The 21,602-nt window shown below is 37.3% G+C and overlaps 1 protein-coding gene across 1 annotated transcript in view; it reads left to right on the forward strand.

Moving 5' to 3' along the window:
* The first annotated feature begins 17,443 nt into the window (after positions 1–17,443).
* The window catches only part of LOC103047719 (neurexophilin-2), a 92,083-nt gene continuing 87,924 nt past the window's right edge, over positions 17,444–21,602 (forward strand). Inside the window, exon 1 of the mRNA XM_007253394.3 lies at positions 17,444–17,845. Coding sequence (XP_007253456.2) covers positions 17,792–17,845 — 54 coding nt within the window. The 5' untranslated portion in view covers positions 17,444–17,791. The remainder of the gene's footprint in view (positions 17,846–21,602) is intronic.

The raw sequence follows: 21,602 nt of genomic DNA on the forward strand, positions 1-21,602 counted from the left end.
ATTTCATGCATCTACATGACACGGCAGCTCAAGATACTACAGTATTTTAGTCAGTCATGCAGAACTAATGACCAATTAATGCTTCAATAACTGTGACTCCTTACACACAGGTGGACAGACTGCAGTAGGTGAAGAAAAAAATATAGATTATATAGATTACCCAAACTATGATTAATAAAAAACAAGTTGTATTATCTTTAAACCCTTAAAATGCCTTGACCCGTAGTAAAAAAAACATATTTACATTCTGAAAATTGAACAGGAATTAACAGGAATCAACCCAAATTCTCCATGTTTGAAAATAGATGTAAAAACTAGAAAAACATAACAAAAGTAATGTTTGGAGGACATGAACTGTTCGATTTGTATTCAGAAAAATATTGATTTTAAAATGAAGTTCAGGAAAGAGACAACTTTATGATTTTTTTATATTCATTATATTTTGACAGGTTTACTTAATTTTTTTGTATTATTTTCTATTACAATTACATTTATGTTTTTCAGTAATGTTCCTTATCATACATAAAAGTTTGTTTATGTAATGCTTGAATAGAAATTCTCAAGATTTTGTGGTGTAATGTCAGTCAGATAGTTGACAAAAAATCTGGCCTGTTTGGGGTTAAAAGGGTATAATTGCTTTGTTATGCTATTATAATATTATCATTATAATATTATCAGTGGCATTTAATGTCCTTAAAATTACTATTATCGCAATAATTTCTGGGATAATACATACAATACAGTATCGCCCACAAACATTTTTTTGTTTTCGTGACAGGCGTCAGTATGGGTATGTTAACCTCATCCCTCTGAGACTGTCTGGCCTGTTGTGCCTCCGTGTCACTGTTGAGCAGGTTTAAACGTGTGATTGTAAAGCTGAGTGTGGAGCCGTGCTCCGTGGCCCTGTACGAAGCCCTCGGGGAGGAGAGAGGCTGAGGGGTAACTGAGCGCGAGAGGAACGGTCTGGTCTGAGAGAGATTTGGGAGAAAGAAAGTTCCAGATGATGAGAGGGAACGTGCACACGCTCCGTGGGGAAGAAGTGGCTGGAGCGGAGGAGAGGCAGAGCGAGAGCATACAGCACAGTATGCAGACAGGGCCTGATGATGAGAGGAAGAGAGAGAGAGCAAGAGAGAGAGAGAGAGAGAGAATCACACTTGGTAATCTTACTCTTCCTCCTGAGGGAGCGGTTATCTGCAGGGGGCATCTTTGACTTGATGATCCCACTCATCACCTACTGCCATGCGCTCTTTCTGCCTCTTCCTCACACACACTTTCTCTCTCTCTCTCTTTCTCTCTCTCTCTCTCTCTCTCTCTCTCTCTCTCTCTTGCGCGCTGAGCCCCCCGGGAGCTCACTGCTACCTGTCAGTGTTTCTGCCTGCGGGCGGCTGAAGCAGGGAAGGGGAGTATGTATGGGGGGGCCGGGCTGTCACTGTGCCCTGCTAGAGGAGTCACCTTTCTGGGATATGAATCCTAATGAGGTTGGTGGGGGGCGGTGGGGGGTGTTCAGGGGAGACAGATGGGGAAGAGTGCAGCTCTGACAGGCCAGCATGCAGCAGAGCTGCCACATTATTTTTGGTCATTTATTGCTATAGATGCTTAAAGAGGCTATGTTGGCAGACCCCAGGGGCCTGTACTGTACTGTATGTGGATCCACACTTCAGTCTCGCACCCTCGCAGCTCGCCATGACAGCTACACCATTTACATAAAGCCATGTGGAAAAAATTAGGACATGCCAATAAAACCTTTGATTTTTATTAAAATACATCAACCAATAAACATTTGATCTTCATTTGAACAGTACTGAGAGATTGAGGTAATGTTACTAAACACATAAACCCAAAGAATCATATATTTAAGCAATGATGTACGAGAGGGAGTGCTATAATGTGTACTATTGGCACTGGCACATAATGATGCTGCAGTCGTAGGCACATAGGCAGCAGTGCCAATATTACATGTTATAGCACAGACCTTGAGTGTATTATTGCGATTATAACACAGTTCCATTATAAGTAGCTGTTTATTAAAAGCTTTTGAGGTAAAGAGGGTGAGAAAATACAATCTGTTTGGTTATAAAAAACACAGTGAGTTAAAAATAGTTCCATTGCTGCTCTGTTTGTAGCTGTGCTGTTTGGCTTGTAAGCGCTGCATCAAGGTTACCTGTATGTGGCGGAGTAATACATGGAGAGCTACAGTTACAGTGCATTACCAGCTGATAATGGCACTCATAAAACGCCTCTCAGCCAATCACATTGCAGGGTCAGAACTAACTGTGGTATAATTTATAATATATAAAATATATAAAGTATATAAAATAATATATAAAGTATATAAAATATATAATATATAAAGTTTGTGTAATTTGAAAATTACAATTTAATAAAAAAAAATTATGTCGGAACAAAATTAGACTCTTTTTCAGTGATGGTTGTTTTCAACCCTTTTTGGCTAAAGAAACTTAAATAAGATATTCCAGTGATACGATAACACTTTCTATGTTTATTAGACTCTATAAACATACTCATAACACATTATAATGCATTCATAAGCCATTATAAACAAGACTATACATATTTGTAATCATGTATTACACATTACAGTCATGTTTATTATAGCTTATAATGACCATCATAATAATACATAATACCTTGCATAATAACTCATAAGTACCTATAGTGACATATATAACATAGGTTTTTTTTTATAAATACATATAATCATGTTTTTAATTCTTTATTAATGCATTATGATATGTTTATAGAGTCTAATAGACATGCCCTTCATAGAAAGTTGTCATGTCCTGGCCTTGTCTCATGTCTCTGTGTTTTCCCCACGTGACCTTTGCCCCTCTGTGTCTCCTGTCTCAGTAGTTTTCCACCAAGTGTCTCATTTGTAGCTCCGCCCCTTCCCCAGGTGTTTCCACTTCTAGTGTGTTTCCTGTTCATATTAATAGATCCCCTGTGCCACTTTGTCTTTGTTGGTCTTTGCACTAACCTGTTGTTTTGTCTCTCTGTGTTTCTCCGTGTCTCATAGCCCTAGTCGTTCCTCCGTGTTTACCTCAGTTTATCTCTTGTGTATGTTTATAGTTTCTTGTTTATTTCCACGTTTCCCAGTCCTCTTCTTAGTGTTTAGTTTCTAGTCCATTCCCTGTATATATCCCTGCCTTGTTTATTTTTGTATTTATTCAGTCCCTCGTTTGTTTCTTTGTTTATTTACTCACGGTTTGTTTGTTAGTTATTATCTATCTAGTTTTTTAGTTTATGTTCTCTAGTTTCTCTTGTTTGTTTTGGTTTACTTTATTCTTCTGTGTTCTTTGTTATTTGTTTATCTTTGTTATTTATTTACATATATATTTATTAAATTATTTATTTCACCCCACCTGCACTTGCGTCCGTCTCCTCGTCTCCCTGCCTGGGTCACTCATGACAAAAGTGTTACTACTAGTATGTTCAATGACCTTATGAACAAATATTATTAGTCATTATGACATCTCTCTTTATAAAGATCATAGGAGATGCTATAAAGATTATAGGAGAATCATAGAGGATGCTACTGAAACATCTAATTCAGGATATTTCAGCCTAAAATGGGGAAAAAATATATCATCTCCCAATCTCTTACATCAACTGGGAGACAGATTTCCCAACACCTTCAAGCTTTATACACTTTATGCATCTCAGTGGAATCAAAATTGAGGCCATTTTAGAACTTTTTAGAACATTTCTTTCATTTGAGCCATTTGTTGGTAGATTTACTGCAATATCTTGAGTCCATCTCATGTTGCATAGTGCACCTCTGTTTCAGCTTCAGGTTTGGTCTCAGATGGATTCAGATTTTTCCTTGAAAACCCTTTCATTCACTAGAATTTGTATTTAATGATATGATGGGGAGCTTCCCAGGTTTTTCTGCAGCAAAGAGAGCTCTTTGGATTGAACCATGGTGATCCATTTACTGGAACAATCAAGATCAAACCAAACTAAATGAAATTTCTGAAGTTTAAATAACAAAATCCTTATAAAATCTAACCATGTTGTAATCATCTACAACTTTATACAAGCAGTAATACATTTTATGCTGGATGATTATTAAAAGTCATTTATTTAGTGTCATGTGTCATGTAGTTATATAATCTCTATTCCTCAGTATTCCTCAGTTCAAATGAAGAACAAATATCTAAATGGTTAAATGTAATATTTCAAAAATAAAGTGTTTTAATGGGATGTTCCATTTTTCACATGACTGTATAAGTTGCTCCTGGTTAGGTTTAAGTAAAATATGAAAAAATGCTGGATACTTTTTTTAAGATCATAGGTGGGTAAAACTAAAACCCACAGATTAATGTCTGCATTGTAAGCCATGCTGAGCTTCTCTTAAAATACTTTCCATCCATTCATACCTGCAGCTTTCAATGTGGCATTAGGTGGATATTCTGCATCTTCCCCATCAATACAAAATATTATTAATAAATAAATGTTTTCTAAATGAATTTCTCCTCCTCCTCCTCCTCCTCTACCTGCCTCATGTTTGTCTCTTGTCCCGTATTGCATCCCCGAGCATCATCCCGAATCACATTAAAATGACAAAGACACAATCATAACGCTCCTAAACATCTCCATGCCGCGTCGCTCTCCACGCCATGCTCTCGTGAATCTATCAGAATAGCATAAGAAGATGACAGCCTCTCCAGTCGTGGCAGTGTGTGCTCAGCAGGGGGAAATCAGAATTTTTACACATGCGTAGACACACTGGAGGGGAAGTGAGGACTTACACATATAAAATTTCTCATTAAGAAATGTGGTCCGGGTACTAAGCCATGCAAAGGGCTCGGGAATCCGTACACTCATGCACGATTTCTTGAAAAATGATAATGTATAAATCAAACCTGTGAAAAATTACCTTCCTCTTTTATTATTATCACAGAATGGAACTGAAAAAAGCCGGTGAAACTGAGCTCGATAATGCTGATGCTCTGTATTATCATAAGCATATGGTCAGCAGGATGCTAATGCACATTTGCCATTCGGACATACAGTCAACCACTAGAACACTCTCAGAGGACATTATTCAGCCTAGCAACAGACAGCATTTTTGAAGCGAACATCTTGCCTTTTTAATTGTCCAAATAATGCTTGCCATCAAAAAAATAAGGTTTGTGAAAAAATCTTCATAGTAATAGTAATCATAATGACGACATTTAAAAATACGAATAATAAAAAAGCATGCAAATTGTCACAATTTAATCCTTTTGTGTCTTGTATTTTTCAGTTCTTGTCCTGCTTCTCTGTTTGTTGCTGTTTTTCTTTTTTTGTTTTCCTACCTTGTTGTCCTTAGCCCCGCCCTATTCATTAGTGTTGTCACCTTGAGTCTTGTTTGTAACCCCGCCCCCTTGTTTACCGGTCCCAGGTGTTTCTCACCCTCCTCATGTATTTAAGCCCCTCTGTTTCAGTGTTTTGTGTGGAGTTTTTTTTGTGTGCTACTTTGCTGTGTATATGTGTCAGGTTTGTTTTTATTTCGATTATAGTAATATTGCTTTTTAGTTTTGTTAGGTTTTTGCTCTGGTCTTAGTTATTTAGTTTCCTAGTTTAGTTTTTTGTGTATTTTGCTTTTCTGGTGTGTTTTTGTTTATCTAAATATATTAAATGTATATTTCTGCACTTAGGTCCATCATTTCATCAAATCCTGTGTGACACTATGTATATATATATACACATATATAACAATACAAAAATAAATAAATATTTGTTTGAGAAAAAGATGAATCTCCCATGAGAGAGGGCACGTCTAAACCGTGTATTGCAGTAGCCGCATGCACAGTGATCTAAACCTGATGAACTGAGATGGTGATTTGAGGTAATTTAATTGGAATGAGCTGGAGCTTCACAGCATGAAGGAAAAGCAGCAGCTATTGTTCAGCACCTCCAGAAACTCCTTCTTTCAAGACGCTGAGAAAACTATTCCAGGTGACTCTCCCTCATGAAGATACTGAGATTAAAATACCAAGAGTGTGCAGATCTGTCCTCAAAGATAAATGTGATTGGTGTGATGCAGTGGATAACACCACTAGCTGCCAGTGAGCTTCTGGATCATGTGGGAGACTAGGGTTTTGGTGCCTGGATGCTGTGCTACACCAATACTTGAGTCCTTGGGCAAGACTCCTAACACTACATTGGCCCACTTCTGTAATATGACTAACCTTGTAAATAGCTCTGGATAAGAGCGTCAGCTAGATGCAGAAAAAAAGCAAAAAAAAAAAAAAAAAAAAAAAAAGAAATGTGCTATTTAGAAGAATCTAAAGTATAAAGCATATTCTGGTTTGTTTAACACTTTTTGTTCACACAATAACAACTCTGCATGTGTTTCTGTATAGCTTTAATGTAGTCTTTAAAATTATTTAAATTATTTACAATGTAGAAAACATAAAAACAAATAAAACACGTTGAAACAGAAGAGGTGTGCCCAAAATTTTGACTGGTACTGTAAGACTGGTACAAAGTTTTATAGACACTTGCTCACCAAACAACATAAAATATAACATTAAGTTCAATATATATACAGCAAACTACTAGATTTACTAGAGTTTTACACAACACATGTATTATATTGCAGGCTGTGAGGGGTCAGTATGTAAAAATGTAATAAAATACATTATTAACAGGTGAGTCTGGTGGATGCTAAAGCTCCTGCCTCAAGAAACCGAAACTGCTCCAAAATGTGAGTTAAAGCCAAAGCTCAGCCAGTGTGGGATCTTTCCTTGTCTGTTATAGATTCAGCTGGAGTAGGGGGTGAATTAAGCAGGCCTGATGGAGCCGGGTTCTGTGTCAGATAAAGCAGTGAACTCCATCACTGACGCAAAGATAGCTCAGGGACAGCTCACTGGAGACCGAGACCTTCTGTTTAGGCTGGACGAGCCGATCTGCTCTACGTACAGCCAGATATAACTGGACGTTAATATTTGATGCGCTCCTGGTTTCTCAGGGTGCTATCGGGCCTGCTCAGTGTGAGCTGTGCTCTTGTGCTGTCCTCAGTTTGTGCTGATGTAATTGGGGATTTAGCGCTGTCAGTGTGATTTACTGTTTGTTTCCCTCTTCTCTGCTGGCGACAGTGGAAGTCCAAGCGAAGAATCTTTAACGCAGCGCAATTTTCCATTAACAGGATTGTGACTCGGGCAGCACTGCATTAACAAGAAATGGATCTATACTTATTTGGGTATTCATTAGTACAGTGAAAGCATAGCATTAATGTAATTCTGGCCTTGTTTACACTGAAAAAAATGATGCGAAAAATTTACTTAAAAAAACTTTTGCAACTTTCTGCATTTGCTTTTTTTTAAGTAAATTTAATTTTATGCAGTCAATTCTTTTTTTTAATAAACTTTACTTAATTTATTTTTACTGAATAAATCCTTTATTTTAGTAACCTTTACTTAATTTCTGCATACAATATTACCTAATTACAATTACTTTATTTATACAATATTACTCAAATAATTTATGATACATAATATAATATAATTCCTGAAATGTAAATATTTTTTGTTAAAACACACATATTACACTGTCTCAACACATGGATGGCATGTAGCACATTTTTTATAGTATACTCAATCCATGTGTTGAGACAGTGAGACTTGGTCTGTTTACAAAAGAAATCTTTGAGATTATGTAAATATTTGAATGTGTGTTTTAACTAAAATTATATATAATAATATTGTATAAAAAAGTAATTGTAATTAGGTAATACAGTATGCAGAAATTAAGTAAAGGTTACTAAAATGAAGGATTGATTTAGCTGTAACGTAGGAGCAGACGAGAGGCGGATTTATACGCGGGTAAGAACAAGACTTTCATAAATAACAAATAAACAAATAAGGGTGAAACAGATTGTTAGGAAGGCCAGCCAGGCAGCCAATCAGAGACGTAATTAAGGGAATGAGCACCAGGTGTGTTCAATCTAATGGGGGAGGGGCTTCTAATTGGCTGCTACTTAGAGTTCAGCACACACTGTTTCAGTTAGGTTAAATCTTCCTCTTGTATGAGTTAGTTTTGGAGCTACCTTGGCTAATAAAGAAAAAAACAGTTGTCTTCATCTTGCTTGGAGTATATTCTCTGCTGCGAACACTACCACACCTAACCAGCACTCACTCCACTCCTAAAATCATTAACACAGATAATAACAAAACAGGGCTAGGGATATATACAGGGATAAATACGTAAATAATATACAAAACAAGGAATGGGAACAAGCAAGAGATATAAACAAATAATATAAACTAAACAAACGAAAAGAAACGTAGAGAAGAGCGATAACGAAACGTGGCAAAACAATAGCTAAGACGTGACGAGACAGACAACGTAGGAAGGTGCAAAGACCGACGGATAAACATGGACTAAAGTGTACTATATATAGTAACATGAAACACTGAACACCTGGGGAAGGGGCGGAGCTACAAATTACACACACGTGACGGAAAATTACAGGAGAAACACAGGGGAACACACAGGAAAACAGAGCGACAGAGCCGTGACATTAGCAAAAATAAATTAAGTCAAGTTTATTAAAAGAAAGAATTGACTGAAGTTCAGTTCACTTATTTACTCTATGTAACATTTAAGTCTTAAAACCGAGTTGAAGTTCCTTAAATTTCTTAAATTTACATGAAATTAAATTTACTTAAAAAAAGCAAATGCAGAAAGTTGCAAACATATTTTTTAAGTTATTTTTACACATCATTTTTTTTTCAGTGTAGGTCTTGTTTCATAAATCCATCTAAAGTTTTAACTTTTTAAACACAAAATAACAAGATTGGTTATTTTGCATGTCAGTTAAATGGTCTCTTTCTGTCAAAGACGTTAGCCTATGGGGCGCTAAGTGGTCTGAATCCCGTTCATCCAGCTTGCCATCAGCTGCCAAAGCCAGAGAGAGCACAATTGGCCTTGCTCTCTCTTGGAAGGTAGATGTCGCTCTTTCCCCTCATCACTCCTAGGGTGATGTCGATCAGCACGAGGCGTCTGTGAGCTGATCTATCTGAACCGAGTCGCTGTGCTTTCCTCCGAGTGTGCTGTGATGCTACTCAGCAGTAAAAAAGGAGAGAGTGGATTGCTTTAGATGTGTCGGAGAAGGCATGTGCTAGTCTTCACTGTCCTTGTGTTGAGACATCACTAGTGATGCTGGTTACACAGCTAACTAGCAGCTGAATGGGAAAAATAAAAAAAAGACTTTTGCCCATACATAAGCCTTTTGAAAAAAATAATGAAATGTTAAACTATAAATCTAACAAATAACAATATATCAACCTTTTAAAAAAAATCTTTGAAAACATAATTTTAACTGTCCCATAAACTGTGTCGATTTCTTGATGAATGGACCAATAAAAATGGTCCAAATGGCCAAAAAAACTACGATGGATTTATCTTTCTCCTGTAAAGTTGCTGTTTCTGGTGTACATATTTTTCATTGGACAGTGGTGATGTATGATTATTGATTAGAAGACTTTAGATTTGGTCAACAGATTTTAGGTTGCTCCTGGCCTGTCTTTATTTTGTCCTCAAAAGACATCTCTTTTCCTTTTTTGGTCCATATAGACCAGATTTTTAAAACCAAGGTTATTGGGACTACACCCTCTTCACCCTCTCAATATACAGCTCTGGAAAAAATAAACCATTTAAAAATGATGAGTTTCTTTGATTTTATCAAATTGAAAACCTCTGTATAATCTACTACTACTATAATCTGCTAATAATATAATCAATAGAAAGATGGATGATCACAAGCCATCAAACCAAGCTTGAATTTTGGTTGAATTTTTGCACCAGGAGTGGCATAAAGTTATCCAAAAACAGTGTGGAAGACTGGTGGAGGAGAACATGCCAAAATACATGAAAACTGTGATCAAAAACCAGGGTTATTCCACCAAATATTGATTTCTGAACTCTTAAAACTTTGTGAACTTGTTTTCTTTACATTATTTGAGGTCTTGTTAGTTCAGTCATTTCTCATTTTCTGCAAATAAATGCTCTAAATGACAATATTTTAATTTGGAATTTGGGAGAAATGTTGTCTGTAGTTTATAGAATAAAACAGCAATGCTCATTTTACTCAAATATATACCTATAAATAGCAAAATCAGAGAAACTGATTCAGAAACTGAAGTGGTCTCTGTACTGTATAATCCCTTACTCTTACCTCAACAACCCTGCAAAACCCTCTCAATAGATAGTATGTACGGACATGACCACCCCACCAGAACACGTCTCAACCAAAATCAACATGGCTGTGTTTCTTAGCAGGAAACAGTAAAAGCAGCAATTCAATGCAACCTTGAACTTATATCAATAGGAAAGTAATTTAAGTTCGCCTCCCCATTCCAGTTCTTTGGGTGTGGACTGTACTTGAAAATAGGTTTGTTATAAAAAATAAACATTTTATTTTCTACAAATAATGATGTTCATAATGCCGTGACTTTTTTTCCAAGTGTAGCACCGTTAAACGTGAGTGTGATTTCACTGAATCCTCTATGACTGAGGTTGAAAAGTTACCACTATCCTTGCCCCATGCTTTAACCTTAGCCCTTCTAAAATTTTAACACCAGACAGGCAACACCAAAGGTTTTACACCCCCTTCTAGGAACTGTGAATCAAGCTGAGGAGAATAATAAATAGAGAGAAAAACATAAAAAACCTAAAATACACAGAACCCCAAAAACAAGTCCGCTGACTACTGATCCTTCTTTATTTTCTATTGATGAAATGAAGATGTGAAGCTGCAGGATTGCGGTTTGGGTTTTATTCCAATTGTTTCAGAAGTTTCAGAAGTCTTGGCAGAAGCCTCATGCATATGATTTATTTTAAACAAAACATCTCTGTCTGTAGTGAGATGAACTTGGACTGTCTCTAAAGGTGTTCTGGGTTTGGCTCATTGTAAGTCTGCTCTGTTCTTCTTACTGGTGCATAAACAAAGCTTTCCCATTTCACTCGCTTCCAGCTCAACCTTGACCTCTTAGCATTTCTTCACACACACAAAAACAGACACACACACACTGATGTGGACGTTTACAATACAGAGCTGTTTAATGATTGCTACGCTCAAAATAAAGGTTTTTAATGATGCCATGGAAGAATCATTTTTTATTCCATTTTTGTAAACTATCTGTGGGTCACATTATTTAAAACATTTATCTGAGCAATAAGAGTTTCATAAGAGATTTTGCATGACAAAAAACAGCACATATCATTTGAACAGATGCACATAAACATGAAAACAGTAAAAGGAAACTAGATTGAAGAGCAATATTTAATTTCTGATTTTTTCGGGGTCCCCTCAGCCACCTCCTTAGTGCATGTGTTCAATTCCATCACCATTTCACCTGATTTAACACCATTAAACTCAGATTTACCAAACCAGGTGTTTATATGATGATATCTATAAACTCTACTAGGCCTATATAGCAATGCGGAGAGCTTTAGAGATGTTTTAATGAACACTTATGTAAAATCACTACTTTTTGTGTGAATGGTATTAAAGTGTTAATAAACACTGTACAGATAAAAATATATATATTTTTTATTGCAATATCCGCCCACAGGTGCCTTTTTTTTTGCACAGTACTGTATCACCTTCTGCATCACTTGTTTTTAACCGCTTTTAACCAAAATAACTCTTGATCTTGAACTGGTTCCTTTCAGGATTAAAAGAACCTTGGTGCAGTGAACCAGACCACATTTGTCAGGGACAGGGAGTTGCACAATGGCTCTTCATTCACGCTAAAGAACCTACTATGCTTTGTTTCCATCTCTGAACAAACATTTTGGATTACAAAAACTATTTTTGTTGGTGAAAATGTGGCACAAGGTTCAAAATCAGGTGAGCTGTGAGAGAACAAGATATTAGAACTGGAGTTTTTATGCACACTAGCCTGCTCTGTCCCATGTAAGTGGATATTTTCAAAGGCTGAGGAAGCTGTAAAAAAAAGAAACCAAATGAACACCAGCATTGTGGATTTTTTTTTTCAAATTTCGAAATAAAAACTGAATTACGCGTGTACATAACCACCAATAATGTTAACACAACCCCCTACACACGCACCTTCACTCCATACATCCATTTCTTTCATAAACCCCATGCAGCCGTGCCTATGAAAACTAGGCAATGGACTAGTGATACATATAAAAAACGTGTTACAAACCCTGCTTGGGAGGATGTAAGTAATAGTGAATAATATAATTTTAAAATCTGGTATATATTTACAGATTAATAACACGGTGAAGGGAAACAAGCAACAATGTGACTGCAAACAGAATTACAAGTGTGGTTTCTCCAGTGTGCCTTATTAAGATACATGCTGAGTGTATTATATATTAATTGTAAATAAATTACGTCAAAGTATTCTACCATTTCATTTTATCAGTTGTTTTTATTTAAACCTCAAATGTCATGTTAATGCACTGGAACAGTTTTAAAAGCTGAAAAAAAACAGCAACCTGACTGACCTAGAACACACACAAGACCAGACAACCAAACACTGAAACACAGGGGCTTTAAATACACAAATGGGGAATAGGAAACACCTGGGATTGCTGATGAGGGGGCGAAGCTACAAATGAACACAGGTGGGAGCACTGAAGACATGGGTGGAGACATGAAGAGGACACAGAGAGCATGGCTAAGACAAAAAAACAAAGGAGGGGAAAAAACATGGAGGCTGACAAGGGACAGAACAAGGACGTGACATGAGCAAACCGGAACAGAGCCTGTAGCACCTGTATTTGTAAGAGTGTTGGTTTGAGGTCTGACACTTAAAACACCAAACTATAGATTAATTATGAAGATACATGAAGTGGACAATGGTACTTGGCATGATATTCACAAATCTAGGCTTAACAAGTTGCTTAACAAGCTATAAGTATTTTACAAAACTACATTTTTCCCTAAGGTAGTTATGGTCAGTTCCTGTCTTCATCCATGGAGTTCAGGCAGCTTCCATGTGTGTGACACAGTGAGTAAATCACCTTCACAACTTTGTGATCATTGTCCATGTTCTCTGCAATTATGTCACATTAGTCACTGAAGCCAAGTGAATGTTATCTCTGCAAGAAGCATGGTGAGACATTAAATCACCCAGGTGATCAGAGGGTGATCATTCCTGGTCCTAGAGATCCACCACTGTGCAAAGTTTACCTCTCACTCTAATCTCACACACCTGATCCAGGTAATTATGGCTTTCAGGGACATGTGAACGTTCCAGGGTGGTAGACTTCTATGACCAAGAATGAGCACTCCTGACCTGTATGTTTATTGGCTCTCCAGTTATTATATTGTGACCAGACATCCATTACCTATCGTAAACCAGTTCATTATTATAATATTTAGCCACAAATGAGAAAAAAAAAAAACACTTTTAGTCAAAAGTCATATTGTGCTTTATTGGAGTGCCTGCTTGGATTTAAAAATGTTTAGCATTCTATAAATATTTTTAATAGAGGTTTTGTAATTGTCCTTTCTTTGAAAATCAAGAAAAATATAAAGCAAGAAAAAAGTGATTTTTTTTTTTATGAATGTAATTAAATGTACGGTAAGCCTTTACAAATCATCTACAGTTGACTCTCTTAATAAACTTGTACTAAACCATAGGTTTGATTGTAATTCTGTTGAAAAAGCCTGTTTGCTGTTTTTGTTGCAACATTATGATCTACTTATGTCATTCTTTCATAGGAACACCATTACTTTATCCTGAGGATGGCTGAAGGCTTTCTGTGTGATTGAATTGATTGAAAGAGCTGTGGTGGAGAGCTTCTCTGATTTTCTGAAGGTTTGTTCTGAAGGATTCTTTCTGCTCACAGTCCTCGTGTGGTGCTGATAGGCCTGGCGGTCTCCTGATGTTAGAAATAGTGTACATTTATGCAGCAGGGCTGCCCGCACTTGAAAATATTCTCCACTTTGAAAATTTTCAGCCTAGTTGTTGGCACTTCAGTGTGAACTCGTTTTTGTTTTCGGTGCGTTTTCTTTCTAGTCCCCTACTTTGACACTGTTTCCACTCGGTGTGTTTGAATGAGTGTGCGCTGGCTCGGAAAGCCGAGGGGGAGAAGGAGGGTAGGAGAAGGGGAGCCATGATGCGTACATGTGGGAGAAAATTGGGCTCATTTGTTCCAGCCATGTTGATTCATTTGTGCTAAAGCGGCTGGCAGAGCTTCTCTGAAATAGAAGACCAAACTCACCTGCCACCTTCAATACAGAGTGATGCGAAGACTCTGTGAGACGGAGCTGGAGCCAACGCAGCATTTACAATAACACAGCTAAATGTGTTGTGCCAGTTTTAGCCTGAACTGGGGTCTCTGGAACGGGGCATGGGCCTGAGATGTGGAAAACTGCTTTTTTAGGGCTGTAAAATTTCATTATAGCTTATATACTTGTTTCTCAGTCATAATGTTTTTATTTTTTTTTATTCAGTTTTAGTGTGTTTGAGTGTACAGTCATTGGCAAGAACATAATGTACCAAGAAGGAGTAGTTGACATTTATAGACCCTATGTTAACAATCTTATCTATAGTGTACAGGTCAATTGTGCATTTTACAGCTGTATTAGGGCGTGTCAGTAATTCTGTGGTATTGTGAGAGTGCAAAAAAAATATGCACTTCGCTCTGATTTAGGGGCATTGATATTTTAACAGCGCAGCCTCAGCAGAGGATACTGACCTGCGTGTTCACGCTGTGAAGGTATTGTAAGGGAACAATTGATTTTATTCTTTTTTTTGTGAATATATATATATATATATATATATATATATATATATATATATATATATATATATATATATTATTTTTTTTTCAAAGAAACATGTACATATAAGCACACAACTACAACACTATAAACAACACAACACATAAAATAAAAATAAATATCCGTGGAATATATATAGCTGACATCCACATTCATCCGCCTACATACAAATTAACACACAAGCACTCAAAGCACCTTACATAATACTATGTACCAAATACCCATTCATCAGTTTATTTCAGGATAACTTTTCTTTTATGAAAGCAATAGCAATTAATTTTATTCTTTATTCTGTTTATTGTTGAGATAAAAGCTCGCTTCTGTGTAATGAGTGGAGGTGACACGCGCAACGTGCTGACTATTGTACATATCCAGTGTCCAACAATCCAGCGTACATATATGGATGTTTATTTATGTTAAGTACTTCTAAAGTCATGCAATACATTAATCCCTGTAACTAACATATCTGCTGATATATTAAAAAATCTGATCTGATATTTCTTTTTGTGAAACAACTCTCATGTGAAAACAATGAAAAGTATTTTTTTTTCTTTAATCAATAAGATGAAACTTAGTATAGTGACACCGTTTATCTCTCACACACTCACACAAGAGTCACTTGAGATTTAATATTTTTTATTCACTAAACACTTAAGATAGTTGAGTTTATGTATTTCTCAAACATTAATTTAAGGTCTATATTTACTCTTTTCTCTGTAAAAAAATAAATAATAAAGAACCCCCTTGTACAGTTACAGCAGCACATTAAAAAATATAATACATGAAATTGTTATTTGTATCGAAATAGTAATCTTTTTTTTAGGTATTTCATAGTATCAGATTGAAAAGAGCATCAGTGGCATTGCCCTTTCCCTGAGCTCTGCTCTCTTCTCTGCTGGAAAGAATAGAGTATTTTCTGCCTGTTCGTCGCCAGGGGGCGTTAAAGTGCTGCTGTGTTTTGAAATTGGTTGTGGTGGATTTCTCACGGTAACCATTTTTTTTGCAGGTGAAGAACACACCTGCTCATCCACCACCCTGTGCTGTCTCACCTGTGTGTCACTGCAGATAGCGTCCCTTTATAAAACTGATCCTGATCTTGTTCACACATCGTTTTCCCCTATCACAGGATGAGCCATTAAAAAATACTGGATCTAAGCCACAGTTCTATGACAGGACCAAAAAGAGCAAAATAAGTGAGGAGAAAAAGGAAAGTGTGAGGGTGAGAGAGAACCATAAAAGAATAACAAAAACAAAAATGTAGAGAAAATAAGAGTGTGAAATATGAAAGAGAAAGATGGAGATAGAAATATGAGAGAAAAAAATGAGTGAGGGGACTGGGAGAGAATAAATAAAAAAAGAGAAAGAAAGAGAATGTGTGGAAAAGGGTCAAAAAAGGGAGACCAAAAGAAAAAGAAAATAACAATAACAGAGAAAGACAAGACAGAAAAAACATGAGGGGACTGAGAGGATGAGAGAGATAAAACTGTAAGAGATACAGAGAAAGTGAAAGAAAGAAAGAAAACGATTGTGTGGAAAGAGAACTAAAGGGAGAAAGAAGAGTATGATCACAATAAGAGGAAATGATGTGACAGAAAATAAAAGTGAGGAATTAGTGAATGAAAAAAAAGAAAATATAGTCAGAGTCAGTGGTAAAGGAAAACAAGGAGAGTGAGGAAAGAGAACGAGAGAGAGCACATAACCAGAAGAAATAGAGAAAAAGAACACGTGGGATAAAGAGGGAAGCGTAAGATAGGGAAATAGAGTGAGACAAACAACAATATAAGAGAGCAGAGACAGATACAGAAAGAAAAAGAGAAAGAAAAAGGAAAATAGTGAGATGGGAGATAGAAAAGATTGAGGGTTGAGAGAGATAGGAAATAAAAGAAATAGAAAGGGGAGAGATAACCAAAAAAATAGAAAGAAATGGAGACAGAAAGATAAAATCATAAAAGAGAAAGACAGGGATACAGTGAGAGTCGAGAAGAGAGAGATAAAACAAAACAAAAAGAATAACATGAAAGAGGTACAGAACATTATAGAGAGTGTGTGAAAGAGAGATAACCATAATAAGAAAGAAATAAAAAAGGGATACATGGAGAGAGAGGGGGGAGGGTATAACCAAACCATAAAAAAAGAAAGGAGAGAGAAGTGAAAGGCATACAGGTAGAGTGAAGAAGAGAGAGAGAAAGTAATGAAAGAGTTACAGGAAAAAAAATATTAAAAAGAAAGAGACAAGCAAAAACCCTACAAAAAAATAGAGAATACGAGATATAGAGAAAGATGAGACAAAAAACAAGAGGCAAAAAAGAGTGAGTGGAGAAAAAGAGAAAAAGAGAGACAAACAAAGAATAGGGATATAATAAGAGCGATAACTATGAATAAGAAAGCAATTAAAAAGATTCAGAGAGAGAGAGAGAGAAGCAAAACCCTTACAAAAAGGAGAAATAAACGAGATATAGAGAAAGATAGAGACCAAAAACGAGAAGTGGAGAAATAATAGGAAGAGAGAGATAAACAAAAATAAATAAAAGAGACAGAGAAGAAAGAAGGAAATATAGAGAGAGCGAGAGAGAGAGAGAGAGCACTGAATGAGTTTAGTTAAACCCGCTCTCTCTCCTTTCTCCTCTCTCGCGCCGCGCGCTCTCGGTGCGCGTGAGGGGGGCGGGCTTTTAGCTCGCGCGCTGCTGATAACATCAGTTTTCCACAAGTTCCCTCCGCTCGCGCTCCAACTTTTCTCCGCTCCTCCTCAGAGCAGCAGCAGCAGCAGCGCTATGGATGTGTATGAGAGCCGCTCTCAGGACTGCAGCAGCTGAACCCTCTCCTCACACTGTAACTCTCACCCCGGTGCTGCACTATTACTATCACTACTGTTTCACGGGGGAAAAAAAGCACGCGCATCCTCACACACCTGTCAGACAGCGCGTGCGGTGTTTTTTCTCCCCTGTTGGCTGAGCGTGCTCGGTGTATGTCCACTCAACGGGACTAATATCCAGTGGGAGGTCGCTTTCGGAAGGTGCCATGAGGCTGCTCTGGTGGAGCTTGCTGATCCTGGACCAGTGGATTCTGCGAAAGGTATGAAGCCTCTCTCTGACTAATGAACCATGTAAGAGCTTGAAGTGGCACTAAAGAGTGGGTAAAAGTGGTTAAAATTTAAGTATCAGCCATTTTTAGTGTTTTTGTACATTAGGAAACTTTTCTCCACTGTTCGTTTGGTAGCATTATTATCGTTTCTCCGCTGAACTGAGGGTTCTGCTCAGTTTTACATAAAATGTCCTAATTTGTACAGTAAAACTGTAGTAAAACTGGAGTTCTACTACGGTTTAAGCTTGAACAGCAAATTCAAACAAAAAGTCAACTTCAGTCTCCTCTAGCTAACCCTCTTCTCCTCCTTTCACACTGACTCATGTACCCCCACACTGCCCGGGATTTTCTCTCCTCACAGCTGGCACATTTTAGCTATCATCTTATCAAACAGGCCCCCGGCAGCTCCCTTTAATTTTCCTCTGAAGTTGAGGAGATACTTGCCCCGAGCTTGTTTTATCTTCTCATCGCCATTTACACAGAAGAGAGTTCACTCAGTGGAGTGCCAGTGTGCTTTAACAGATTCTTGCCAAATGAAACGCATTTGACTTCATTATCTACAGACTTTTTTTACAGTGACTGAATGTAAATATGATTTATCCGCTCAAAGGATTTGCAGTATTGTTTTTTCTCCTCTTTTAGTTTTATATGAAGTAAAGAGCTATACCAATTTTATGGGCTTCTGACACTGGTGTACAACCATTTGTAAAACCCCTCAGTTGCACAATAATATATATTTTATTAAATGGTTAATCTGTGCACGAGTCTACTTTTACAATGATTGAATCTTTGTAATTGTGCCTTTTAAACATTTTCTCTCAGTTAGTAAGCAGCATTGAGTAAGACCTAGGCGTGTGCACCCTATGCCCTTTTTAACAGGCTCCTGACCCTAAAATAGAACAATTTATAGCAAATAGTATCACCCTAATGTGTCTTTAATAAATACACATACACACACCTTCAGAACGGTTTCATGTAGGCTGTTTTCTCATTGAGTGCCTGTTCAGACTTCTGACCACTGAGGTCAAGTTTAAAAGTCAAGCATAATAAGAACTATTAAAGTACACTATAATTATATTGTTGTATAAGTCTTGTTCCAAAAAGCAAAAAAGACAAAGAGACCCCTGACAGGCTCATGAGCTGAAAGCACATAAAAGCAAATTGTCACCTGAAGCTTAGTGCACTGATTTGCAGCTGTCTGGGGACGCAGCCGTTCTACTTAAAAAAGCATTTTTTATCTTTGAAAGACTTTATTTTCCTCATTGTCATGTCGCATCACATCGTCACTCGTCAAAACAAACGCCAGATTCTGTCTGCACGACCCACCCAGAAAAGTTGGCGCGGATTCTTTCTTCTTTCTCAGATGCACGCCGGCCTGCTGCTCAGATGGCCTCTGCCTTTTTTAAAGATCTGATGTGAGAGTTTCAATGGAGAAATTTCACAATTACGCCTTTTTTATGTGTACTATTTTTACAACCCAGCCCACAGCTTATTGATGGTCCTATTACCTCCCAATGCGACTGTGATCATTTCGTCATGACCTGCCCGTAAATCTGCAGCCTGTGTCGCAACCTTGTGCTGCCATCCAGACAGCAGGCAGAAATATGTCCCGGACCACCGGCGCCATGGCTCAGCGTATTAATGCCTTTATTCGGGCCTCAGCACCTTTATCAAACATGCAGCTGTTAGGTGCTTGAGGAAGTTCTTTGTGTGCATAGCATCAGATTTTTTGGGGGTACCGATTGCTGCATGTAGCCTAGATGATTGATGAAAAGTGAGCGAGGGATGCAGAGACAGATGGACAGAAAGATTTATCCACCAGCATCCGTAGTGCAATGTGCATTTTAATGTTTGAGTGCATCTTTGCACAGTAATACATAATTAGGGAAGTCAGTGCTGTATTGTGGTGGAGAGACTCTAGTGTTATTCAGATTGAATAAACACAACCTGAGCGGCATTCAAAATGCACTCATGGTAGGTACCAGCAGGGGGTACTGCCCCACCCACACCCACACAACCAAATGTAGTAATGCCTTCCATTAATAAATGAGTCTGTCATTTATTCTAAAACCAATCTGACTATGCTGACCTTTTTCTGCTTAGAATGAAATTTGTATTTGGATTAAAGAGGCATTTTGAAGGATAAAAAGTAAATTACTAAATGTGGTCTAAATATTAATTATGTGTACTGCATATCTTCTCTATGGTGCAAATAACATGTATCTACATTTTTGGCTGTTTTAGTTTACATTTGGACGTAATCTGAAGCTGGCAGTTGTTCTTCGTATGGTGTGATTTTTTTTTTTACAAGTATTTATACATTTCTGTTTTATATTCTTTATATCCTGCTTTATATTCAAGTTCGGATTACACACATACATGTATATATACACGTCATGTATATATACACATGTAATACAAAATCCTTGTGTCTCCAAATATCAGCTTTACAGATGTAGGAATACAGAAATGTGCATATATCCACACACACACACACACACACACACACACACACACAGAAATACTGTGTAATAAACATCACACCCTGATGTGCTGGCTTAGCGGTGGCCTTATTTTTCTGACTGCTGATGTGTACACTGATGGTATCAGGTGACGGAGATGCAGTATTTATTAATAGAATGATAATGATATGCCATGACTATAATTACAACGTGCATCATGACATCATATTTTTTGACTGAATGAATAATATAAAAAAAATATGGATATTTTTGTAAAGAAGGGGGTGTAGGTGACCTTATCGTGTCCGCATCACTGTACCGGAACGGCATGGCAGAGGGCACTGTGATAACACTGACCTGTGGATATTGTTGTGGGACTCGAGCAGCTTCTTCAGCTTCTTGGCCGTGCTCATTTCAGGTCCTCATTTTAATCCTCCTTAATTTGAAACCATTTGCGGCTGTAAGAATCGCTCGTTTGTGAATTGCCGTTTGATGGACTTAAGGCTAATGAATAATAATGAATTGAGCAGGTCTCTATGGTAACAGATAATGGCCCCTACCACACACAACCCCCCAAATCCTATGATCATATGCAAAATAATTTATAATCAAACTCAGTTATGTATTTGATGGAAATTGCTTTAAAGTTATGAGGAAAACGCCAGATTTCATTCCGTCTTGTTAGTGTAGCTGGGACTCGTTCTCCACATAGCCGACGCGGCGTGCTCCTGTCCTCGTCTCCCAGAAATATGATGTCAAAGAACTGACTACTTCAGCCATAAGAGATTTCTCTTTCTAGGCCAGCGATGCACTGGTTCCACAGCTCTCGACAGAAGTGTGAAAGTTTGCATTCGATAGTATCTTGCATGGGACCAAATTTAGAAGTGCAACCACATGATTGTGTGATGATGGGCATTGTGTGGCTGTAAGATGGGCCATAAGCTGGTAATTAGTGGAGTCTTTTTTGCACCTGACTCTGGTGGTATAGTGTGTTGGTTTATGATGTGCTGTTGGTAAATGGGGACAAAATGACTAAGTTAGAAACAGATGTGAATTGGGCATTGATCATCATACAGATAAAGAGAGATGTAACATTATTTTCAGTTTCAGTATGATATCTATTGAATATGAGGTGTATTTTATTTTAACATTTTCAGAACTGTATATATTTATATATACAGCTCTGGAAAAAATGAGACCATTTAAAATGATGAGTTCCTTTGATATTGCCTAATAGAAAACATCTGGAATATAATCAAGAGGAAGATGGATGATCACAAGCCATC

The sequence above is a fragment of the Astyanax mexicanus genome, chromosome 5 (assembly GCF_023375975.1).
Source record: "Astyanax mexicanus isolate ESR-SI-001 chromosome 5, AstMex3_surface, whole genome shotgun sequence".
Lineage (NCBI taxonomy): Eukaryota > Metazoa > Chordata > Actinopteri > Characiformes > Acestrorhamphidae > Astyanax > Astyanax mexicanus.